The sequence below is a fragment of the Canis lupus genome, chromosome 12 (genome assembly GCF_011100685.1).
Source record: "Canis lupus familiaris isolate Mischka breed German Shepherd chromosome 12, alternate assembly UU_Cfam_GSD_1.0, whole genome shotgun sequence".
Lineage (NCBI taxonomy): Eukaryota > Metazoa > Chordata > Mammalia > Carnivora > Canidae > Canis > Canis lupus.
Genome location: NC_049233.1, coordinates 64,616,264 through 64,641,699, shown reverse-complemented (window position 1 = coordinate 64,641,699; position 25,436 = coordinate 64,616,264). Strand labels below are relative to the sequence as shown.

General features: G+C 50.1%; 1 protein-coding gene across 2 annotated transcripts in view; it reads left to right on the top strand.

Moving 5' to 3' along the window:
- Positions 1 to 17,424, top strand: part of BEND3 (BEN domain containing 3) — a 36,036-nt gene extending 18,612 nt beyond the window's left edge. The window contains exons 1-2 of one of the 2 annotated variants that reach the window (XM_038554859.1): positions 3,794 to 4,228; positions 11,417 to 17,424. In XM_038554859.1, the coding sequence (XP_038410787.1) occupies positions 4,220 to 4,228; positions 11,417 to 13,672 (2,265 nt within the window). In that variant the 5' untranslated portion in view covers positions 3,794 to 4,219 and the 3' untranslated portion in view covers positions 13,673 to 17,424. Of the gene's footprint in view, positions 1 to 3,793; positions 4,229 to 11,416 lie in introns of those variants that run through there. The other variant, XM_038554858.1, reaches the window with a different exon arrangement.
- Positions 17,425 to 25,436: the final 8,012 nt, after the last annotated feature.

The window sequence follows — 25,436 nt, the reverse complement described above, 5'->3', positions numbered from 1 at the left end:
ATACAAACGGAATCATAGAATATGTGGCCTTTTATGTCTTTCACTTAGCATAACATTTTCAAGGTTCAGCATAACATTTTCAAGGATCATCTGGATGAATTCTTCACTTCTTTTTTATGGCCAAATAATACTCCATCATAAATATGCCACATTTTGTTCATCTGTTCATCAGTTGATAAGACATTTTGGTTGTTTTCACTTACAACCATGATTCAGGGACGCCTGGGTGGCTCAGTGGTTGAGCATCTGCTTTGGGCTCAGGTCGTGATCCTGCAGTCCCGGGATCGAATCCCACATCGGGCTTCCTGCATAGAGCCTGCTTCTCCCTCTGCCTGTGTCTCTGCCTCTCTCTCTGTATCTCTTACGAATAAATAAATTAAATAAATAAATAAAATAAAAACAAAACAAAACAACCATGACTCATATTCCAACAGTACATTTTAAAAAATCAGTAATGCCCACCTAGGAAAAAAAAGTTGAAATTTTTTATAACTATATGAGCATTTTAAGTAAATTAATTGTGGATATCCCACCCTTGACTCTGGCTGCCCACACCAGCCACTTGCTGTGTGACTTGTGACTCTGGGGACAGTTTTATGTGTGGACAGCAGGTTTCAGTGCAGTGAGTGATGATTGCAGATGAAATCTCAGACTTCTGATGGCAGAGTGAGATGCATACTGGTAGAATGAGAGCTCTAAGATGGTTAGTAGAATAGCTTGTTTGAAAAACATGTAACCAGGGCACCTGGGTCGTTCAGTGGGTTAGATGTCTGCCTTCGGCTCAGGTCATGATCTCAGGGTCCTGGGATCGAGCCCTATGTTGGGCTCCTGCTCAGCTCCACCCCCGCCTCTCCCCGCCGCCAGCAGCTCGTGTGCTCTCTTTCTCTCACTCATCTCTCTCAAATAAAACCTTTAAAAGAAAAAAGAGAAACAAGTAACCATTTTTTCTTATGTTTTATATTACAGCATGATTTATTTATTTATTAATTTATTTAAATATTTTATTTATTTATTCATGAGAGACACACAGAGAGAGAGGCAGAGACACAGGCAGAGGGAGAAGCAGGCTCCATGCAGGGAGCCCGATGTGGGACTCGATCCCAGGACTCCAGGATTATGCTCTGGGCCGAAGGCAGACACTCAACTGCTGAGCCACCCAGGAGTCCTTATTACAGGATAATTGATTATCCTTTCTCCTAACAATTGCTACATAGATGTCTCCCACTCCCGTGTTACTGCAAGCAGTGCCGCACCGACTGTCCATATACATAAACCTAGTGCCCTCTGTAGTCTTTCTATGGGTTCGATGCCTCAAGGTTATCCTGCAAGTGTTGAGTTAGTTTGAGAAGCACTAGGTTAGGTTCCTAAAGAAACTCCTGAAAACGTCTTTTTCTGTGTGTCACATTACATTTCTACTTAGGACCAATTCTATAGACTCCTTCAAGTTTGCAAGTAAAGCCAGAGTTCAAGAAATGGAACACAAAGTTGAGTGTATTGGTTCACTTTTGCCAATGTCTCAAACCACCCCAAATCTTGGCAGCTTAAAATAGCTATGCTTATATTTGTAGTTCTGTGGGTCGGCTGATAGTTCCTGATTTGGCCTGACACAGCTGGGGCTGGGCGATCTGGAATGGCCCCACTGTCGTGTCTGGGGTCTCTGCTCGGCCTGCTGCAGCTTCCCTTCCTGCATGTTCTCCATCCCCCGGGTCCCCTGAGGCTAGTCCAGGCTTGTTCACGTACCATGCAAGAGTTCTAAGAGCAAGAGAGGCCAGGCTCCGGAGCACAGATGCTCTTCACACCTCTGCTTGCATCACTACGTGTGCTGATGTCCCACTGGTCAGAGCAAGTCCCGTGGGCCAGCCTGGACACAGAGGGCCTAAGAACAGGCTCCCCCCACCCACGACGGTAGGAACAACAAACTCACATTGCAAAGAGGCTCTCACATAAGGCTAGGGCAGCTCTTGTCATTTTTTTTTTTTTTTAAGATTTTATTTATTTATTCATGAGAGACAGAGAGAGAGAGAGGCAGAGACACAGAGGGAGAAGCAGGCTCCATACAGGGAGCCCGATGTGGGACTCGATCCTGGGTCTCCAGGATCACACCCTGGACTGAAGGCGGCGCTAAACCGCTGAGCCACCCAGGCTGCCCAGCTCTTGTCATTTTTATAAAAGTCCACCACAGTAAGAAACAACAAGCACCCCAGGAAGGGATTCTGACCGTGTAGAGGCTGGAGTGTGGCCTCTGTGGACCATCTGAGGTGGTCCCATTGTCTCCTTGCACAGTGGAGCCCCTTTTTATCCTCTCCTTCAGTATGGTTTTGTTGGAATGGCATCACAGAGGACGGAGTGTCCTCGCATTCTTGGGGGTAGAGAGGGAAGGAGAAGCTTCTTCTGATAATGTATTTTAGTTGACTCCTTCAGTATGTGAAGCATCGGGCTGGAACCCAATTGAGGTTCACGGTGGAGGGATTTCCCTGAGCATCGTATAAACGATGGGAAGGTTTCAGAGGCCTCTCAGTTTGGTGAGGCAGCAAGCTTCAGCTGGGACTTCAGGCATCATCCTGGAACTCTGACACGTTTGGAGAAAAGGGAACCAAACTGTATTTGAATATTTCTAGTATTACTCGTCCAATTTACATATTCTAGTTGGGCATTTATGTTTACTTTTCAGTAGATTGGATATAGCAGGCAGTTCTAACCTGTTAGATTTTAGATTGGAAAAGACATGTTAAGTCTGGATTTTATTTTGAGGGTTTCACTAGTTTTGTTTATTCTCCTTACTATACATAAGGTAAAGTAGATATCCACGCACTCCTTCCTGTTCTGCAAAAAGAATATATGTAAGTATAAACCTTTTGAAATTCTTGAGGTCCTTGTAGAAAGGTGTCATGTGAATTCAAGGCAGTATTTCCTTTTAAAAGTCTGTGTGAGTTGATGTGTCAGTAAATCAATAGCCTCAGAACCCTTGGGATTTTATTTTATTTTATTTTATTTATTTATTTATTTATTTATTTTTTAAATTTTTATTTATTTATGATAGTCACACAGAGAGAGAGAGAGAGAGGCAGAGACACAGGCAGAGGGAGAAGCAGGCTCCATGCACCGGGAACCCGATGTGGGATTCGATCCCGGGTTTCCGGGATCGCGCCCTGGGCCAAAGGCAGGCGCCAAACCGCTGCGCCACCCAGGGATCCCAACCCTTGGGATTTTAGAACAATCCCATCAGTTTTATGAAATTCTAGTATATGTTGATTTTTCAAAATGGCACTAGTTCTAATTCACAGTGAATAGCCCTTGGTCCTTCTCCCCCCGAATCTTCTCTGATCCTTCTTACATATAAGGTGGCAGGATGCAGGTGGTGGTTGGGGGCAACATATGTGGCTTTTTTACCCGAGTGAAACAAGAGGATCCAGGAGGCTGAAACAAGCGCTAACCCAAAAAAGTGGAAGAGAAGTTTATGACCAGTGACCGAGTGCCTTCTTGACAAATGGCACCATTCCTTGTTTAATCCAAAAGACAAACCAGTGATGAGAGAAGTAATAGCTCTACCAGACAGATGCGACAAGTCAGGCATAGATATTAAAGTGCCAGGATCCAGTGGGGCAGCCTTGTTCCTGGTGCGAAGTATCAGGAGTGATTGGGATCACTCACTCCCTGCGCCTGGGGAGGCGAGCCCCACCTCCTCTGGTCCAGCCTGTACGAAGAGTCCATAGTTACCTCACATTGGTTTCTTGTGTGTGAGGGAGCCCAGCACAGGGCCTGCCCCAGCTCAGCCTTCAGAACGGCCTCGCAGTCCCCATCTCCAGCCTCCCCCTCCCCCTTGTGTCAGCATTCACCTGCCTCCCTCCACACTTACCAGAACCAAAATGGCATGGAATTGCCAAGGGAGACCATCTGACACCCCTTAGGACACCCCAGGCTTGGCGCCCTTGATTCCGAACCCCAGCCACATCAGGACATAGACCACCTTCCATCTTCTCCCCCGAGCCCGAGGAAAAGGGAAGAGGATGAAGGGTGGAGGGTAGGATTTGAGTGGTCACCTTGATGCCAAAGGTACATCATATTCAGATTCCTGTCAGTGCTGACGACTTGTTGAGAGTGACGTTTAGCACAATACTTCGAAGAAACCTAAAACCTCCCTCAAAAAACCGAACAAAAGGCTGTATAAAGACTTACTTGGCACCTCCACTGGAAAAGGCTTCATGGCCAAATACAGCAGATGTGGGAGGTGAGTAGCCAACATTTTTATTGGTAATCATCTTTTTGTTCACGGAAGTAGGGGCAATCGTCAAGAGCTGCACGCCAGGCAGGAGTTAGCTTTGTTCTCCTGGGGTTTTTCATTTCTTTGTTTGTTTTTAATGCTAGAGTGTCACTGTGTTTTGTTTTTCCAACTGGAGAATGGAAATGTCATCTCACTCATTCAGTGCAAACATACCGAATACCTCCTAAGCGTCAGTGGCTCTGCTACCAGCTGGAGATTCAAAATAATTTCTGTAACAACCGCAGCAGAGAGGTGCTGTGCCATTCCCATTTTCTCGAGGCTCAGGAAAGTTAGTTCTCGCAAGCCTGCTTGGTTTCAGACTGGGCAGTTCCACCCGTGCTGGTGGCCCCCAGGGCTGCGCGGTGTTTGTAAGATGTGGGGAGAAGTCTCTGAAGGCGTCCTGGCCTGACGGTTTGCTCCACTCCTGGCCTGTCTCTTCTCCACTGTAATTGCTTTATCTCCCAGATTTGTATTTCTTCAGGCATCAGGGCAATTTCTTCATCTGTTAACAGTATAAGGATGACCCACAGGGTAAATGCCATGAGGTCAGGGACTGTCTGGCTTGTCCTCCGTGTCCCCGGAGCCTTGCACAGTGCCTGCCAGATGTTGGGCACTTCGTACTATTTGTTTCCTGGCTCTGGCAGGTAGAGAGCTTTCCAGGCCTTAGTGCTAACTGTGTCTGGTCGTTTGATGATGGTAATGGTAAAGAGAAAAATTCTCTTGAAAGTGAAAAAGGTAAGCACCACCTCTGCCTTGATTATTCATTCATGTGGGAGCTGGGGGGGAGGGGCAGAGGTATGCCACCCCCCCACACCCGTCCCAGGAGCCCATTCACTGGGTTGGCCTTGATGCCACATGAATTCTCTACTGCGTACTCTCTGGAAGACGTGCTGCTTTCTTGGTGTTCCAGTTTGCCGACTCTCTGGGCACCATTTAGCCACTCCTCATTTGTCGAGCTGAATTCAGTGACTGCTTGGATTTGGAGTCACGAGGCAAGATGTTTAATGCTTGGAGCGTCTCCCTGGTGACCCAGTCCCTGGGATGTAGCTGGGCAGGGACGCATGGAATCTCCCCTAAGTGGCCTCTTTACCCTCACTTGGAGCCCAACAAGCTCTCTTTTTGTCCATATTCCCCAGCAGAGGGAATTTGGGCATCATCGCCTCTTGAGCCTGAGGGTGGGTGCTAGCAGTAGAATGAAATGCCCTGGCCCAACCCAGGAGAGATGCTGGCACCGCAGAGCCTGAGCTCTGCTGCAGAGTTCCCATATGGCTGGAAGATGAGCCTCGGAGAATTGGGAATGGTGTCAGCCAGACACCCAGTGCCAAGTAGCACAGATTTAAAGATTTCTTGATACTCCTAGACAGCTGAGCAGAGATTTTATCATCAGCAGCAAATGCAGCCAGCCCGTTGTCGCCTTGGCAGCGTTTGCGGAATTAATTGGAACACTGAGTTGACAGGACACCAGCGTCGGGATATCTAAGAACCTTCTCTTTGGTGCTTCCGTTGTGTTTTGTGTGGAATTGTGTATCTAAGGTCTCTGGGAGTGAGGAATGTTGCCCTCTACTGGGACTCTAACTTAATATTTTATTCAAGCAAGTTAGCCAACAATGTTTCTAGTTGATGGCAGTGTTTCTAACATGCTTAGTAGAAACTGAAATATTTTTATTAATGATCCTGAACAGTGAGAGTTTTAGAGGGGATTTCCAGTTCTGATACACTTTGGCCTTCTGCCCGCTGTAGGAACGTGGGGGAGAGCGGTGACTTCTCTTTGTTATTGGCATTCCGACCATTCACCCAGAAAATTTTCCCTGTACTTATTCTCCTTACTGGATATTAATTGGGGCAGACCTCTGTCTAGAATGTGGCACTTTTGCTGCATTGGATGTTTCTGGTGACCTCTGACAGAATCTTATTTTATTTATTCACATATTTTTAAAGATTTTATTTATTTATTCATGAGAGACACAGAGAGAGAGAGAGGCAGAGACACAGGCAGAGGGAGAAGCAGGCTTCCCACAAGGAGCCTGATGTGGGACTCGATCCCAGATCCTGGAATCACGCCCTGAGCTGAAGGCAGGTGCTCAACCGCTGAGCCCAGATTCGGGTGTCCCCAGAATCTCATTTTAAATGTATTAGTGGGATCACTTGTAAAGCAAAGACCCTTTTTCTAAAACGACTCATAATGTATTTATGATTTTTTTTAGCGATTGCCATTAGAAACTCAAATTCCTCTATATTGGTAAAACCTCATGGTAATCTCATGAGCCACAGGACTTCCAAAATTACTTTGGTGTAATTGAACTTAATGGTGACTAAGTTGCTCACATTTAATTTATGGCCTACGGGAATTAGCAAGCAAGGCACTTTGAACTATCAGGGCCCTGCTTTTGTGACCCCACAGTCACAGATTCTGATAGAGGAATACAGCTCACATACGTGGGTTTGTACGTAAATACACAGAAACAAAATAGAACTTTCCCTCGTTTTCTTACTATATGCCATGCACCCTGGTATTTTTCAATTCTGTTCTTTTTTTTTTTTTTTTCTCCTCCTCCCTGCCTTTTTCCTTCTTTCTTTTTTCTCCTGGTTATGAACCAACAAATGGGTCACGATCCATCCATCGTTCCAGACATACTGTGTTTGGGGTAAAGATTTTTATCTCCATCCCTCCCTTTCTCCAGATTTCTGGTGTGTGTGTGTGTCTTCCTCCCTTCATAATCCTCTGTCTTCTGCCAGAAAGGCAGGACAAAAGATATGTAAAGAGCTTAAAACCCCACCTTCATTCAGTGTCCAGTACTCGTCCCCTCCCCCCAGCCTTTGGGGCAAACAGATCCCCGAGAAGTGCCTTCTATGAGTGACTTACCCTGATGCCTTGTATTGGTAGGCAAGTCCTTTTGTGTACTGGTTGAGGGTAATCTTTACAACTAGTTTATTTTTATTTATTTTTTTTTTCTTTACAACTAGTTTAATAAAAGGCCCTGTGTGTTACCTCTGCTCTGGCTCAGGAGTAGCATTGCTTAGTAATAATTATATTTTAACAGTGAATATTTATTAAGCACTTACTCTGATTCAGACAGGGCTTTCCGTACTTGATCTCATTGCGTCTTCATAACTACCCCGGGAGACCTCCTGTCCTTTACGCCTGAGTGTCTAGAAGCCGAGGCACAAAAAAATCATTTGATTTGGCCCAGGTCACGGAGGACCTCCGGAGCTGAGATCTCACCCACACTTTTATGCCTCTCTACAGACGTGTTCTTCATAAGGCTCGTGGCCTATCCGAACAGCTCCCTTTTCTTAGATGTGAGAATGATAGAACACCTTGGCCTGCTTTAGCCATCCGTGCATGTGGCTGACAAACGTGCCTGAGCAATTCTGTGTCCCAGGCACTTCGCGAGGTGCTGGGTGGGGAAGGGCTTGGGAATGGCCTGCTCCCATCACGTCAGCAGTCACACAGTGTGATGAAGTTGCAGGCAGTGGGGTGAGGAGACCCCAGGTGGGAGAGTCTCTGGTGGCAGGGCAGGCCATTCACGGGGGTAGGCTTCTCACGACCCGCCCCCCCTGCCCCCAGCAGGCCCCTGGTCCTCTGTTCTTGAGGAGGAGGAGGGATGTAGGAGGGCCAGGTGCCTCTGAACCCTCATTTGCTTATACAAACAAACCCTAAGGAAAGTATTGGCCAGCTCCATGGCATAATTAAAATTCCTCTATCTTCAGGTTCTTACAGAGTAAAGTAGCTTTTCTTTTTTGCATGGTTGTTATCAACAGAGAGGCAGGAGAAAAATCAGCCTGTCTCTGCATGAGTCAGATTATTCCATTATCTAAAAGACTGGGGGAAAAAAAAATGAGGGACCAGGAAGTAGTTCATTAATTTAAAATACAAAGTGAAATACAACATGTGGGTGGTTGAGAGAGATCAAAGTCCTACATGTTTATGTGGCCTCGGTCTCTGTTTTCATCTAGACCTGCGTATAGAGGGGAGCTCTTTAGAAAGGCAGGCCTTCCAAGATGGACCTTGGCACCACTGTCTTGCTCACCTGCCATTATAAATCTAGTCTCTTGGGACTGTCTCTTCTCCCTACCCTTTTTAGGCCACAAGAGAAAAACACGTCACGTACTGTTTTGTGCTGGCATTAGTTCCCCGAAGACTTAGACATGACATTGAATCTGCCTGGATGAGACAGAGTGAGAGCAGACACTGTCTTCCAGGCCTTGGCTACTCAGAGAGGACCCACAGCGCCAGAGAGCTCTTTAGAAAGGCAGGCCCAGGGACGCCTGCCTGCTCAATCAGAAGTGCATGCAACTGTTGATCTCAGGGTCGGGACTTCGAGCCCCGTGTTGGTTGTTCAGATTGCTAAAAAAATTAATAAAATTAAAAAAAGAAGAAGAAAGAAATGCAGGCCTAGGGACCAGAATCTGCATTGTAGCAAGATTCCAGTTGAGATTCATAGGTATATTAGGGTTTCAGAAGCACTAGCCTTGGCCACCGTTTTTCCAACCACATTTTTCCCTGGGTGTGGAAACCTCCAAAGGATGCACTTTGTTCTTTATCAATTTTGCAGTTGCCTGGCACACACACCTGTCCGTGAAAGCAAACACTTTGTGCTTCAGCCCTGTGTGGTCGTTCCCCTGCACCACCGCTGCTCACCAGTTAGCTCTTCTTTTTTTTTTTTTTTTTTTTTTTAATTTTTATTTATTTATGATAGTCACACACACAGAGAGAGAGAAGCAGAGACATAGGCAGAGGGAGAAGCAGGCTCCATGCACCGGGAGCCCAACGTGGGATTCAATCCCGGGTCTCTAGGATCACGCCCCGGGCCAAAGGCAGGCGCTAAACCGCTGCGCCACCCAGGGATCCCAGCTCTTCTTAATTAAAGCCTCAAAAACACCTTCCAATAAGTTTTTGGGTCAAGTTTAACATCTGTCAAAAACAGCTTTACTAAGCTGTCTTATTAAGTTAGGACTGAAATACAGTGAATGGCACGATATTTAAAGAGTAGCATTTGATAAGTTCTGACGTGTGAGCCCATCACCATGATCAAGATAATAAACATGAATCACGAACTACGATTAAGTTTCCATAGGCTCCTTTACGTCCTTCCTCCACCCCCAGGAAACCATAATCTGCTTTCCAACAGTATTGGTAGGTTTTTATTTTCTAAAATTTTACATGAATGGAATCCTGCAGTATGGCCTCTTTTGTTTGGCTTCCTTTAGCGTAATTATTTTTAGAGTCCTCGTGAGTACTGTATCAGTTCTACTGCTGAGTAGTATTCCATTACATGAATGTAACGCTGTTTGTTTATCTGTGTATTGATAAAATTCTGGGTTTCCAGCTTTTGGGTGTTTACAGATAGGGCTACCGGGAGCATTTGTGTACAAGTCTTTGTATGATCATGTGTTTTCTGTTTGCTTGGTAAATGAATATCTAGGAATGGAATACCAGATTATATGGTCCGTGTATATTTAACTTTTTAAGAAACTACCAGCTGTTTTCCAAAGTGGTCATACAATTTTATGTCCCCACCAGCAGTGTATGAGACTTTTAGTTCCTTCACATCTCCGACACTGGGTGTTGTCTTTTTGTTTGTCTCCATTCTGGTAGGGATGATGAGGGATCTCCCAGTGGGTTTTAATTTGCAACTTATTAATATCTTAATAATCTTTATATGTTTATTTGCTACTTATATATGTCCTTTGAAGTTATTGAAGTCATTAATTGGGTTGTATGTCAATATTGAGTTTGAGAGTTCTTTATGTATTCTGGTTTAAAAAAATTTTTTTAGGGACGCCTGGGTGGCTCAGCAGTTGAGTGTCTCTGCCTTTGGCTCAGGGTGTGATGGCCGAGTCCCAGGATCAAATCCCACATCGGGCTCCTTGTGTGGAACCTGCTTTTCCCTCTGCCTGTGTCTCTGCCTCTCTCTCTCTCTCACTGTCTGTCATGAATAAATAAACAAAATCTTAAAAAAAAAATTTTTAATAAAGATTTTGCTTATTTGAGAGAGAAGGACAGAGAGAAAGCACGTGTGAGGTGGGAGTACAGAGGGAGAGAGAGAAGCAGACTCCCCGCTGGTCAGGGAGCCTGATTCACGGCTCGATTCTAGGACCCCAGGATCATGACCTGAGCCAAAGGCAGAGGCTTAACCACCCAGATGCCCCCGTCCACAATCCATTTTGGGTTAATTTCTTTATATGGTATACGTATGATGGAAGTTTTTGTTTGTTTTTACATATAAATATCTAATTGTTCAGCATCATTCGTTGAAAAGATTATCTTTTCTCCATTGAGTTGCCTTTGGGCGTGTGTCGAACAGCACTTTTCCATATATACGTAAATAAGCCTCTTAAAATGTTCAGGGGGCCTGGCAACAGGGGAAACCACTGGTGAAAGCAACGAGAACTCTGGGTTCTCAAAGGGCCAAGGTGATTTGCTAGCTGGTGCTGGAGCTTGGACTCAAGCTTTGAGGTCTTTAAAGGAGATTTGGGGGTGCCCTGGGAGTCCAGCAGGAGTGGACTTGCAGAGTGCGCCTGCGGTGCTGGGGTGAGCTGAGGAAGTAGTCCCCGAACTCAGTTTTGTGGAGTTTAATTTTCTCACCATCCTTTGCTGAGCAAGGCTGGCTAGTACCCGGCCAGGACCCCTGGAGAGGCACAGGAGAGGCACTAATTCATTACCTACAGTGGCTGCCTTAAGACGCTGGGGCGCCCCTGGAGAGTGGCTGCCGGACCAGCTGCAGAGAGCCACCTAGAAGCCCGGGGACCCGGTCACCTCATGCGCTCCACAGCTGCGCGGGCTCTGGGACGATCCGGGCCAGCCGTGTTCCAATCGCAGGTGTCCCTGCAGGCAGCGCTGGGGTTGGCCTGTGCTCCCCGCCGGGCACCTCGGGAGCTGTCCTTTCCGGAGCTGCTGCAGGCAGGGCTCACGGTCCCCACCTGAGAGCCAGCCGCGGAGCCCAGGTCGGAGAAGCCACAGGAAGCTGAAGCCTTCGGGTTCCCAGGAACTCCAGGGGCGAACTGGGGGGGCAGCGGTCGCTATGGGCTGTGCAGCCCTGGCGCTGCAGAGGCCCCCCCCTCCCCCCCCCCCCCGCTCTGGGCCTGGGCCCTGGGCCGGGTAGGACCTGAGGGTGGCCTGACACGCGGCCTAACACCCCGTTTGTTTTGCAGGCGCTCCTCGCAGGCATGCGCAACCGGGAGAACAGCTCGCCCTGCCAGGGCAACGGGGAGCCGGCGGGCAGGGGCAAGGCCCCGGGCATGGGGTGGCCCGGCGACGAGGAGCCCTGCAACGACGCGACCGCCCCGTCCTACAAGAAGCCTCTGTACGGCATCTCGCACAAGATCATGGAGAAGAAGAACCCCCCGGCCGGGGACGGGCTCAGCACCTACGAGCTCTTTGAAAAGGCGAACGCCAGCAACAGCCCGTCCCCGCTGCGGCTCCTGAACGAGCCCCAGAAGCGGGACTGCGGGGGTGGGGGCGGGGCGGCGGCGGCCAGCGACGGGGACCCCAACATCTACTTTCTGATCCAGAAGATGTTCTATATGCTCAACACGCTCTCTTCCAACATGTCCCAGCTGCACAGCAAGGTGGACCTGCTGTCGCTGGAAGTGAGCCGCATCAAGAAGCAGGTGAGCCCCAGCGAGATGGTGGCCAAGTTCCAGCCACCCCCCGAGTACCAGCTCACGGCGGCGGAGCTCAAGCAGATCGTGGACCAGAGCCTGTCGGGCGGCGACCTGGCCTGCCGCCTGCTGGTGCAGCTCTTCCCGGAGCTCTTCAGCGACGTGGACTTCTCCCGCGGCTGCAGTGCGTGCGGCTTCGCGGCCAAGCGCAAGCTGGAGTCGCTGCACCTGCAGCTCATCCGCAACTACGTGGAGGTCTACTACCCGTCGGTGAAGGACACGGCCGTGTGGCAGGCCGAGTGCCTGCCGCAGCTCAACGACTTCTTCAGCCGCTTCTGGGCCCAGCGGGAAATGGAGGACAGCCAGCCCGGCGGCCAGGTCCCCGGCTTCTTCGAGGCCGAGCAGGTGGACGCGGGCCACTTCCTGGACAGCAAGGACCAGGAGGAGGCCCTGTCCCTGGAGCGGAGCAGCACCATCGCCTCGGACCACGTGGTGGACACGCAGGACCTCACCGAGTTCCTGGACGAAGCCTCGTCGCCTGGCGAGTTCGCCGTGTTCCTTCTGCACCGGCTCTTCCCCGAGCTCTTCGACCACCGTAAGCTGGGCGAGCAGTTCAGCTGCTACGGGGACGGCGGCAAGCAGGAGCTGGACCCGCAGCGGCTGCAGATCATCCGCAACTACACGGAGATCTACTTCCCCGACATGCAGGAGGAGGACGCCTGGCTGCAGCAGTGCGCCCAGCGCCTCAACGACGAGCTCGAGGGCCTGGCGCTGGACGGCGGCAGCGAGGGCGAGGCGGCCCGCGACGACTGCTACGACTCCTCCAGCCTGCCCGACGACATCTCCGTGGTCAAGGTGGAGGACAGCTTCGAGGGCGAGCGGCCCGGACGGCGGTCCAAGAAGATCTGGCTGGTGCCCATCGACTTCGACAAGCTGGAGATCCCGCAGCCCGACTTCGAGGTGCCGGGCGCCGAGCGCCTGCTCAGCAAGGAGCAGCTGCGCAGCATCTACGAGAGCAGCCTGTCCATCGGCAACTTCGCATCGCGCCTGCTGGTGCACCTCTTCCCCGAGCTCTTCACGCACGAGAACCTGCGCAAGCAGTACAACTGCAGCGGCTCCCTGGGCAAGAAGCAGCTGGACCCGTCCCGCATCAAGCTCATCCGCCACTACGTGCAGCTGCTGTACCCGCGCGCCAAGAACGACCGCGTGTGGACGCTGGAGTTCGTGGGCAAGCTGGACGAGCGCTGCCGGCGCCGGGACACGGAGCAGCGGCGCTCCTACCAGCAGCAGCGCAAGGTCCACGTGCCGGGCCCCGAGTGCAGGGACCTGGCGAGCTATGCAATCAACCCCGAGAGGTTCCGAGAGGAGTTCGAGGGGCCCCCGCTGCCCCCCGAGAGAAGCAGCAAGGACTTCTGCAAGATCCCCCTGGACGAGCTGGTGGTTCCCTCGCCCGACTTCCCGGTGCCTTCGCCGTACCTGCTGTCGGACAAGGAGGTGCGCGAGATCGTGCAGCAGAGCCTCTCCGTGGGCAACTTCGCCGCGCGGCTCCTGGTCAGGCTCTTCCCCGAACTCTTCACTGCCGAGAACCTGCGGCTGCAGTACAACCACTCGGGCGCCTGCAACAAGAAGCAGCTGGACCCCACGCGCCTGCGGCTCATCCGCCACTACGTGGAGGCCGTGTACCCGGTGGAGAAGATGGAGGAGGTGTGGCACTACGAGTGCATCCCGAGCATCGACGAGCGGTGCCGCCGCCCCAACAGGAAGAAATGCGACATCCTCAAGAAAGCCAAGAAAGTGGAGAAGTGACCGGCGGGGGGGGGCCCCCCACCCCCGGGGACCCGGCGGTTCTTTTAGAGCACGAGGACGGTGTCCACAGACGCGCACCTTATGTCCGTGGGGAGCGGCTTAGTCCATTTGCACACGTGAACACCACCCAGCCACAAGTGAGCGAGGCCCTGCGCTTGGTCTCTCCCCCTCCCGACTCCTGTCCTGTGTCCCCGCGGGGCAGCCGCAGCCGGGGAGGGCGCTGAGCCCGGAGAGTAGAGGGGCCTCAGGAGTAGGGTTCTCCCCTTGGCGGCGTCCCCTGCCCCCTGCGATTTCAAATGCATATTCAGCAGCTCTCCTCTCTCCCGTTCCTCTTCCCACATTTTACATCTTCCATTTTTATTAAAAAAAAATTTTTTTTAATTAAAAAGAAACCCTTTTTAAGGGGAAAAAAGAAATCAGTGGGCTCTTTGGGGGCCGCTTTACTTAGAAAAATTATCTCTTAAATATTGGAGATGAAGTACTGTAAGATGACTTCAGTTGCTGGGATTCTTTTTTTTTTTTTTAAAGATGGTTTCAGATTTATGAAATTTTTAGAAATGCCATGTTCCTGCATGATGGCTAATAATAGCTCCGGGTGGCATAGAGACCGATTTTACTGACCTTGTCTTTTACATCCGACTTTGGAAGAGTCAAGATGCCCCTTGGATGGCAGTAGAGGGGATGGAATAGTGTGACGTCCTTTCCCACCATGGTTGCATTCTCCCTTCCGCTGCGGTGCTGAGGAAGGGGCCCACTCACGCGACCTGGCCTATTCCTAGTTGCCATGTCGGTAGAATGTTGTGCTCACTCTCTGTAGACGAGAACACTGGATGATGATGATGATGATGATGATGATGATGACATGAATGTAGATAGACGTGGAAACACGTACACGATGTCATTCTGAGCTGTGTCCTTCCACTGCCCCCTTCCCTCTCTACACAAGGATGCTGTTTGGCGGGGCGGACACATTTCCTTGAAAAACAGTGTGTGTGTGAATATTTGGCTTCTTGTTTGATTGAAGGAGGGACCCCTCTGGGCTCTCCAGAGCTGTTTACTTTCCGTGTGTGTATTTGTGCAACACCCGGGTTCTGGGAGCTGTCTGGTGGCTTCACCACGCCTCAGTGTTGGCCCCTCCCGTCAATAGCACATCCTTGTTCCTCAGGGCAAGCCCAGGCCTTGGGCCCTCTTGGGGATACCTGGCATTGGAAGGTCACAGGTCATTCAAATGGGGCTCCCCTGTCCCTTCCCAGGATCCACTCAGCTGTCCCCTCACAACCCCCCCCCCCCCCCAAAGCTCTGCTGCCCTACATCTGGCCGGTCCCGTGGCCTTGGAGTCAGACCTCTCTTCTTTCCTCACTGCTGGGGAAGGTCAGACTGCTCCAGGCCAGTGGCGTACTCTCCAGGACATCCCGTCAGCAAATTCCCCAGCAGGTCAAGTCCTGAGAAACAGTACTTTTTACCTACCTGATCTTGGGGTCCAGCTCCCTAAGAGGGAAAGGAAACCGTGTAACTCAAACTGAACACTTCATCCCAGAAACTTAGAATATGAACTGAACCACACAGGGTCATCCTGAAATCCTTGTGGAATGTTGCAGATTTAATAACCTAGTGGCTTAATGTTTTGCTACCTTAAAATGCAGAAATAATAGAAACAATCTGTGAATTTTGCCTGCACCCAGAGGGCCTTTTTCTTTCTTTCTTTCTTTCTTTCTTTTTTTTTAATGACAGGATTTTGAGCAATGTAAAGTTGCCAATCTGACTTTAGTAAATTTGCTTTTAAATGTCATTTACAGATTATTTCTGTTGAAACTGCAGACCTAAATTATTGAAATTTAGAAATGCACAGGGACTTAATGACTCTGTCTCACACACACACACACACACACCCCCACCCACATGTGCACACACATTTCTTCTTACTAAAAAACTTAAGTGGGACGAAGGGGACCTACATGAATAAGGAGCTCAGCCTCTTTGTGCCTGGAAAGAAGGGACTAGAGCAGCCAGGAAACTCCCCCCCCTCCCCCCACTTGGGCCTTTCTCTATGCCTTAGTCTCTCCAACACACACTTGCGCGTGCGTGCACACGCCCTACCCAAAGACGGCAGTGGCACTCTCGCCCGCCAGCCCTGTCGTGGTTGGAGAGTGCCGTGGAATTTGTCCTGGTCTCTAGGATGTGTCCGAGAGGATTCCAAGCCATGTGAAAATTGCCCTGCTTTCTAGAGGGTGGACTATGACCCTACAACTTCAGAAGCACAATCATTTATTAATAATAAAAAGTCCTGTCTCCCCACGTCAGAGAAATCAACAAGTTCTAGGAATGAAATGTGTTTTCTTCACAACCTAGAGCATGTTCAGTTTTTGGAAACTGCATTTTGGTGGTTTCCTTAATACCTTTCCTGTGTAGGGCTTCCCCCCCACCCGCCCTGTCCCTTGCCTCCCCCTACCCAACCCATCTCTCACCCCACCTACTCCCCCACACCTACCACCCCACCCCACCCCACCCCACCCCGGGCCCAAATCTTAGAGTCCCTTTCAGTGAAGAGAGGTGGACACACTCTGGGAGTTGTTTCCTGTCCCTCTGGACCGTCTCATCAGGAAACACCTGCAGCTCCTGCGTCCGTCTGTATGGTGTCCTCAGTTCTCCAGCCATACAGGTGGGCTCCAGGGCAGTTTTTTATGTGAAGCAATAGAAGTACAAGATACTTAACTTTTGTTTTCAAAATTTACTATTTTCCATAAAATGTGTTGGTAAACCCCATCCTCCTCCCCATCTAAACTCTGGGTTTTACTTGCTTGTTTTTGGATTATTTTTTTTCCCCTTTGTATCCAGAGGACTAAAGAATTAGCACAGACACATTCTGATGTTAAGTAAAATAGCAAGTCACAATAGGTGGTAGTGACCCTCGTTTTCTCCGTTAGTAAGTCTTAAAAGAATGTATGAAGGTAGTCATGAATGTACTAAGTGTTCTAATCCTGCTTCAGTTCACTTTGGCTGTGTCTACATGACAACAAATGTTTGACAGGGAATAAAGTTGTGTCTAGTGTCATGGGCGTTAGTGTGCCCCTCCCCCTTCAGCGTTGGCCCCAGATCTTCCTTTTTTTTTAAGTTTGGGTGGAGGGGGTAACCGTCGGCAGCAATCATCAACCAACCAATGGGATCTACTTAGCGGTGAAAGGCTTCGCCGTTTAAATGGTAAGTCACTGGCCTGACCTCGCCGCAGCATGGCCACTGGGGTTCCTCTAGAGATGGCCTCAGTTTCCACCTTCCCCCCCAAATGTTTGCTTCTTGTCTGATTGCAGAGGGGTCCTGAGACCCCCGTTTGGAGGTCCTTGCGATCTCTCCCCTGCCCGGCTGTGTGGCTAGCAGTAGGAAGTGGAGGTGGGGGCCAAGGGGCTGTTAATGCCATTTGGAAATACTTGCCTCGTGTAGATCCAGCCTTAATGTTCTTCTGACATCCTAGTGAAAGCAGACCCTGCACAAAGTGGATATCAGAGTTAATACTGTGAGGAGACAAAATAATGAGCATAGTTTTACCAAAGATAATGAAATACCGCATAATGTCTGCATCTTACCATTGATTTGAGTGCATCCTTAGAAAACTGAATGTAACAAAAAACAAAACAAAACAAAACAAAACAAACCCAGGACATTTTTGGAAATTGTATGCTCTCTAGCAACTTTGTGTGAATTTTTATACAAGCACTGTTTTATGAGTTATATAAAATGTTATAAAAATAGAAAAAAAAGACGGTCTTCGTAACCTCTTGTTTTCTTAGGGCCCAGGGCTCTCGGAACCTGCGCTGGTCTACGTGTCTTTCCCTGTGGCCTCCTCAGTGCCTCCCAGGGGAGGATGTGAATGTGGGGGGTGGGGGGGGGTGCGTCTCGGCCTCTCAGGCTTCCACACCCTGGGTGTCAGGGGCACCGCTCACAGGATTTCAGTTGGCCACAGCTGAATGACTGAGAAGTCGCCAAATAAATCCTAGCCCTTTTCTACACAAACCACTTCCTGGCCACGTAGTGGGAGGTGCATTTGACCTTTTCATACCTTTCCTGGTTAGGTGCCAGGCCAGCCCTCTGCCAAGCGAGCAGAGCTTCATTTCACTCATTTTTTTTTTTTTCCTCCTCACTTGGGATCAAATGGGATTTAGTTCCTCAAAGCTAACATATTATTAGCCGATAACAAAAGGATGCATGTTTTTTCTTCTTCCCTTTGGCTAATTATAAATTACTTGATACTCGTAGTAAAAATATCTCCAGCTGGCAGAGAAACATTGTTTTTGGCCAACGGTCCCAAAGACATAAACTTGCAGCTTGTGACTGGAACACTTTCCCCAGTGACCCTTTGCTTAGTTGTGAATCCTGACACCTCGGTGTGTGAGCCTCGTCAGCAGGTTGGGGCTGGTCAGGGGCTGGAGGAACAAGTTTGAGCAAGACTGGAGGGAAGACTCCATTCTTTAATTCTGGCTGTGGGTACGTCACCGAGAATTTCAACATACGTGAGCTTACTTCTAAAATCTAGTTCTTGGAGATAAGTACCACACACTAAATTAGTTAGAATGATCGCTGGAATGGGGAGGTGCCGTGGACTCCAGAGGGAGCTGCTACGTCAGTGTAACCCCCCATCACCACCAATGGTGGGAAAGGGATGAACACTCCCCGCCCAGTGGCCGGAATGGCACCCCACCTTCTTGGAGTAGCCACCGGGCGCCGGCCACACTGCTGAGAGCTCTACCTTATAATCGTCCCCGAAACCCTGTGAGGTAAGTCCCATAATTGTCCCTATTAAGAAAAGTACGGTTCGGCCTTGAGTGGTGAATAGACCATCTACCAGATTCTCCTATAACCTCCGTGTCTTGGAACCTTTATTCCTTGCTTTGGGGTTAGGACGCCCACAGGTAGTCTCCCGCTCGAGTTCGCACAGCTGGCCAATTGCCGTGTCCGGGTTTAGACCTGCCTGGTTCTACGCCCCACGCATCCCAAGTGCCGAACGTCCCCTGAGCCGTGACTCGGAGTCAGAGCCACAGCCACGCGCAAGTCAGTGGTGCCCCTTAGTACCCACACCCTCTGAGCTCCAACCTGTCGGACCTTAGGTATGGGTGTGCTGGTTTTAGAATTGCCGTGTGTGAGCTCCCTGGTGGTTGTGGTAGCCACGTTCTGGTAATAGCAAATGTGGGAAGAGTTTGTGAAAGCAACTGCCATGGATCAGATTCCCTAGGGGCAGAGCCTGAGGCAGAGGTTGTAGGCTCGCTCACAGGAGAAGCGGGGCAGGGGGTGCAGCAGGGGCCAGAGAGAGGTTATAGCCTTGCTCTCAGGAGAAGGGGCGGGCCGGGGGTCAGCAGGGCCAGGAAGGCCAGGAGCTAGGGCGAGGGTCTCCACTGCAGTCTAGCTCCATTCCCCATACTGGAAAGTTCTAAAATATGGGTTGTTTGGCAGAATTAGGCCCAGGTGAGGCAGAGGGGCTGGTTGGTCCTCGTCAGAGGTCTTCCCCAGGGAAAAGGGCAGCTCTCCTGGCCGGATGGCCAAGGGCTGAGGCCCAGAAGGGCCGCTGTGAGCGGTTAGCTGGCCCTCAGCGGCTAGGGAGTGGATGCTCTGGTGAAGGGGACCTGGGTAAGGCCCCATCAGCATCCGCTAGGGTCAGGACCACCGGAGCCCATGCTAAGTCAGACCAGTGGCCCTATCCCCAGAGTCGGCTTCAGGAGGCCTGGATGGGGCCCAAGAATTGGCATTTCTAGTAAGTTGCCAGGTGCTGCTGGTCCACGGCCGCACTCGTGACTTCACAAAATAGGCTGCGTAGATCACAGAAAACTGAAGGCTTAGCGCTTTTCTGATTATTCGAAATAGATCTGGGCTGAAATAAATGGATTCCCGTTGTGGTCAAATAAAACTGCTTCTAAACTAGCAACAAACTAGATCTTAGCTTTTCAGGTCAGTGGGAAGAAGCGGGTTTACAAACGCTAATGCATCATGGCTGAGGAGCACCGGCCAAACGTGGTGGCTTTGCCCGAGCGTTTCTGCAGGGGGAAGCCTGTTCATTGATTTTATTTTATTTTTAAGTAAGTTATTTATTTATTTATTTATTTATTTTAACATTTTTATTTACTTATTCATGAGAGACACATAGAGAGAGGCAGAGGGAGAAGCAGGCTCCATGCCGGAAGCCAGATGCGGGACCGATCCCTGGACCCCAGGATCACGCCCTGGGCCTAAGGCAGGCGCTCAACCGCTGGGCCACCCAGGCATCCCACATTGGTTTTATTTAAGGAGTAGGAAGTCATTCGTTCTTCTAAATCAAGTTTGTAGTCCAGAGGGTGAACTCTGTCCTTGCCAGAGGCTGAGGGCATATAATGCCACAGCTCACCCAGATGCTCCTAGAGTGTGACAGCCGTGTAGTCAGAAGTGACAGCGGGCCCTTAAATTACGGGGAGCTCAGGTCTTTGTAAGATCTCCCATTTTCTGAATCCGGAGATGCCTTAGGAATGTGCTAGGGACTGGACGCACGTTAATTATCACAGAAACCCCGTTTGTACCCCCCACTTTACATCTGGGGGTGCTCGTAGGGGTGGAGTGCCTTGCTCCAGGTCCCAGCTGGCAGGGGCCAGGCTGACCCCAGAGTCCGTGCTCCTGGTTTCAGGGCTGCCTCGTGGGTGGCTGGCTGCGGTGAATTCCACCGTCTCTCTGCCTAGAAAGCTTGGGGTTTTGCTGACTGGCCGGCCCGAGCTTCTGGACCTGCCCGTGGGAGCCAATGGCCTGGGAGACCTTTCGATGCAGGATCCAGAACAGGCTACGGTAAGCATCTCTCTGCCTCCAAGGGAAGCTCATTGGCTCCGCAAAAATGCCTGTGCCAGCCCGGGTAGCTCCTGGGCCCCGTTCCCTGACTCAGCAAGCCCAAGCTCATCCGTCGGTAGTGAAGAGGCCTTGGACAGAAGGTTCTGGTGGCCAACCCCTCAACACCACCGTCCCTCCCTGGAAGCCGAATTCCAGACCGAAGCGGACGGGGAGAGGCTGGGCGTGCTGGCCGCAGAGCCCCGCAGAGTGGGTCCCCGGTGTCCCCTCCTGCTGCTCCTGACACGCGGTGTGGAGCCCACGTCTCCTTGGTTCAGAGCAGAAGGCTCAGCGTGGGCGCGGCCAGGGCGCGGGCGGCTTGGGCCTCTGGCGGGCAGGGCCCCCGGTGACCGGCCTCCTCTCTTCAGGCTGACGTTGGCCGTGCGGCTTGAAGGTGGCACCGCTGCTGTCATCGTGGCCTCTCCTTGAGCACATCTGCCCCGGAATCTAGAGGGCAAGGGTCTCCCCTACAACCCTAAACAAAACGGTATGTATTGTGTGGGGAGGGAAGCATCTAACAGTAACCCTGGGAGCGGGGGTCTAGGAAGGGGTACAGCGGTCCAGGCCGCTAAACAGCACTTGCCCCCCTTGGACACTTGCTCATCCACCCCGACTGCACTTTCTGGGGCTTCACCTATCTGCCTTTGGGGAGGGCCTCACCAGCTTCAAGAATAAAGTCCCATGGGTCCCTGGGTGGCTCAGTGGTTTAGTGCTGCCTGCAGCCCAGGGTGTGATCCCGGAGACCCGGGATCGAGGCCCACATCAGGCTCCCTGCATGGAGCCTGCTTCTCCCTCTGCCTGTGTCTCTCTCTCTCTCTCTGCCTCTCTGTGTGTCTATCATGAATAAATAAATAAAATCTTTAAAAAAAAAAAGAATAAAGTCCCAGGAGAGACGCTGGGGTGTTTCAATCAGTTAAGCATTCCACTCTTGGCTTTGGCTCAGGTCATGATCTCAGGGGCATGAGATCAAGCCCCGTGCCAGGCTCCCTGCTGGTGGTGGAGTGTGCTTAAGGCTCGCCCCACCTCTCCCTCTCTCTCTCTCTCTCTCCCCCAAAACATAAAGTCCCAGGATAGAAGGCCCGTTGAGTACAATTGACATCTCTATCGCAGAGTCCAGTGCACCGTGAGGGATCCCTGTCCCTAAGACCTTGCGAAATCCCACTTTCACCAGCCTGCTTTTGATGTGCCTGGTCTGTTGGCCAATGATGGACAACAAAAGAAAAGCCCTTTACAAACAAGCCGGCCTTTGAGAGGAACAGGACAGGGGCAGTCTCAGAAAGCTGCATCCCGTTTCAGGACTTTCAGGGAAATTCCGGCGCTAGATGGTCCCGTAGCAGCAGGCCAAGAGGATTGGAGCCGGATCCCCGCACCTGTTCGACTGGCCAAAGCAAGCGAGCTGGCTGCTGCTGGGGCTGGACGAGGCTCCGTCCCCAGGCCTTTCCGTGTGTTGCCGCTGTCCCGGGGCGCGGGCAGGCCCGGCGTGGGGGACGCGCAGGCCTTCCGCAGCAGCGAGAAGCCACCGCTTAGATGTGCCGTCCGTGGGTCTTAACCACTGAGTGAAAAAATCAAGATGCAAAATGAGCTCTATAGTCACGCCAGGCATGACATTTTTTTTTAATTTTTAAAAAAGATTTTATTTATTTACTAATTAATGAGAGACACAGAGAGGGGCAGAGGGAGAAGCAGGCCCCAGGCAGGGAGCCCGACATGGGACTTGATCCTGGGTCTCCAGGATCACTGGGGCTGCCCAAGGCATGACATTTAAAACATGTGCACACACACGCACACACACACAAAAATAAAATTAAATAAAAAATAAAACATATGCACAGGGCAGCCCGGGTGGCTCAGCGGTTTAGCGCTGCCTTCCTCCCGGGGCGTGATCCTGGAGTCCCGGGATTGAATCCCACACTGGGCTCCCTGCATGGGGCCTGCTTCTCCCTCTGCCTATGTCTCTCATGAATAAATAAATAAATAAGTAAATCTTAAAAAAGTAAATACATAAAATCCTTTTTTTTAAAGATTTTATTTATTTATTCATGAAAGACAGAGATTGAGAGAGAGGCAGAGACAGAAGCAGGCTCCATGCAGGGAGCCCCATGTGGGACTCGATCCCAGGTCTCCAGGATCAGGCCCTGGGCTGAAGGCAGTGCTAAACCACTGAGCCACTAGGGCTGCCCAAATAAATAAAATATTTTTTTTTCTCCAAATAAAATCTTAAAAAAAAAAAAAAGTGTGCATGGAACGGCCTAACACATTTTTTAAGAACGCATGCAGACAGAAAGACACACGTGAGATGCGTTGGCACGGCTGGTCCAAGTATGGGAGGAGGACACAGAACCACAGAACAGAAGACGAGAAAAAATAACGTGGCGGGTGGGTTACTGTGCCCGGGCATTTCCCAGTGGAAAACCTGACGGGTGTGCATCCGTACCCGCCCCGCCCCCTGGTGTGCTGGTAAATGTTTAACAAATGACTCTCCAACGGGAAAATAAAATGCTGAGTTGTGGCGACTGCGATTTCCAAGGTGAAAAATCCTACCGTGGGGGATTTCGGGCTCCCTGTGTGACTCGCTGAAAGCAGCCTGGGGGATGCGCTTTCTGCTCTCCGGAGTGGGCTCCCCGGGGACTGTCGGTGAGCGGGCTGATAACGTGACAGTAGCTTTTTGAAAGCCAAAATATGGGTGACCAAGATAAGGCAGGATGACAGGAGAGTGTCCTTCTACTTGCCTGACATCCCCTGCACCCTTCAGAAGGCTCACAGACTGTAGCCAGCACCCCAGCAGGAATCTTAGATGTGCCGGAAATCTTAGATTTCTTTGCAGCTTCTTAGAAAGTGCTAGTTAGGTTTCCATCTCCCCAGTCTTGCTGACCAAATAAACTCTGACTTAAGATATATCCCCCAGATGTCTACTTTTCTCTACAGAACGTTAAAAAGAAGGTAATGGAACGGTTGCCTGGCCACCTATATATTTTTCCAGGGAAGGCAGTAAGTGCTGTTTGGCAGAGAAAGGCAATTAGCATCGTATTTCCTCGAGGGGAGCTAGTTCTTTGAAAGAATTAACCATCATCACTGGTAGAAGGACCAGATCAGCCTCTACACCAACATATCAGAACTTGAAAAAAACAAACAAACAAAAAAACCACCTCGTCATTGCCTTAGAGCAGGGTGTCTCAGCTTTGTCCCTCCTGACATCCGGGGCCAGAGAGCTCTGCGGTGGGGGCGTCCTGGCCACTGCGGGGTTTCAGAGGCACCACTGGTCCCTATCCATTCCATGCCCCTGTCCCTTGTGACGACCAAAATGTCTCTGGACATGGCCAAATGTCCCCCGGGGTTGGGGAGGCGGGGCATGAAGTCACCCCTGGTTGAGGACCACTGCATTAGAAATATGTACGTCTTTATAATCTTTTCATCATAATCTTCTCAAGTTTTGATTTCCACTGAGGAGGCCACGGTGACATTACAAAGACATTGTCATTCAGGTTAAGTAATGAGTGATTTGCGAGAGTTCCATGAATCTTCAGGAATTGCTTTTGTTTCAATTTCATAAATATGTACCAAGTTCCTCGCACTGTAGACAACTGAGACGTGTTTTTGCACGGGCTGTCACCAAACCAACATTCTCCATTAGATGTGTTTTTCCTTAGTTCGATTTCTTAGAGAGGCCTTGGAGTGAGCCACCAAACACTGCAAGCAGCGGGCGGAGGTACAGATTACCCAGAGACTTTCGAGAAGCCTTTCAAGTGGCTTTTTCTGCTCCGTAGCTAGCAAGGCTCCTCTTACCTCACACAACGCATTTTGATTTTGTCCTTCCTCTGAACGCTCTACAAGGTAGGGCCATTAGGACCCTTGTCCCCATTTGACCAACGAGGAAGCTGAAGCTCCGAGAGATTGAGGTCAAACCGTCACCAAGGTAACCCAACTTCCTAATGGCAACACGGAGCCTGAAAACCAGGAGCCCTGACCCCTCAGGAGGTCCTGCTGCCCCTCACCACACAGGACTTTGCGGCTTTCTGGAAGTTTCCAAAGAGAAGTCAAGAGAAAAGAGGGAGAGAGGGAGGGAGGGAGGGAAAGAGAGTGGGAGACGTGGAGAGGCAAAGGAAATGAGAAAAAGGAAGGATGTGAATCTCCTGAATTATAATTCATAACTGACTCACGTTAAAAAGAAACATATTGTTTTTACTGGTGAAGCCCAATTAACAAGCGGTAAAACAGAAAAATTCCCTCTGTTGCTCTGCACTGTATGTAGTATTTCTTCCTGAGAGCTTACTTAAGCTTTCAAATAAAAATCGATTTTCTGGAGTCTTCTGAAATCCAAGGTGTTAAAGACTTCCAGACTCACGAGCCCAGACATCCCGGTGCTTTGGGCCACACAAGTCTCCCTTCACTGTCAGTTAACCTGAATTCACAAGAATTCCCGGAAGGCAAATAAAAGGACCCAGATACTGCCGGTCTTTCTTCCATGACACCATCTATCTAACAGGTCTCTATTTGAGCTGACCCTTCTTGTGCTAGGAGACTGTTCCTACAAACCAATTTATTTCTGCAGAAGCCCTTTTCTTAGATGATGTGTCCTTTCTTTTAAAAAAAAAAGATTTTATTTATTCATGAGAGACAGAGACAGAGAGAGAGAGAGAGAGAGAGAGAGGCAGAGACACAGGCAGAGGGAGAAGCAGGCTCCATGCAGGGAGCCTGACGTGGGACTCGATCCCGGGTCTCTAGGATCACGCCCTGGGCTGAAGGCAGATGCTAAACTGCTGATCCACCCAGGGAGCCCTTAATATTGTATTTTTTTAGGCTATGTCCCCCTCGCCTTTTTTTTTTTTTTTTTTATAACAAACACTTTCTTGAGAATTAGAATTGGTCTTTGTTCTCTTCATTGATAAAATCTGTTTCCCCTGCAACCTACTACTAAAATCTTTCACCTGAAAATTAA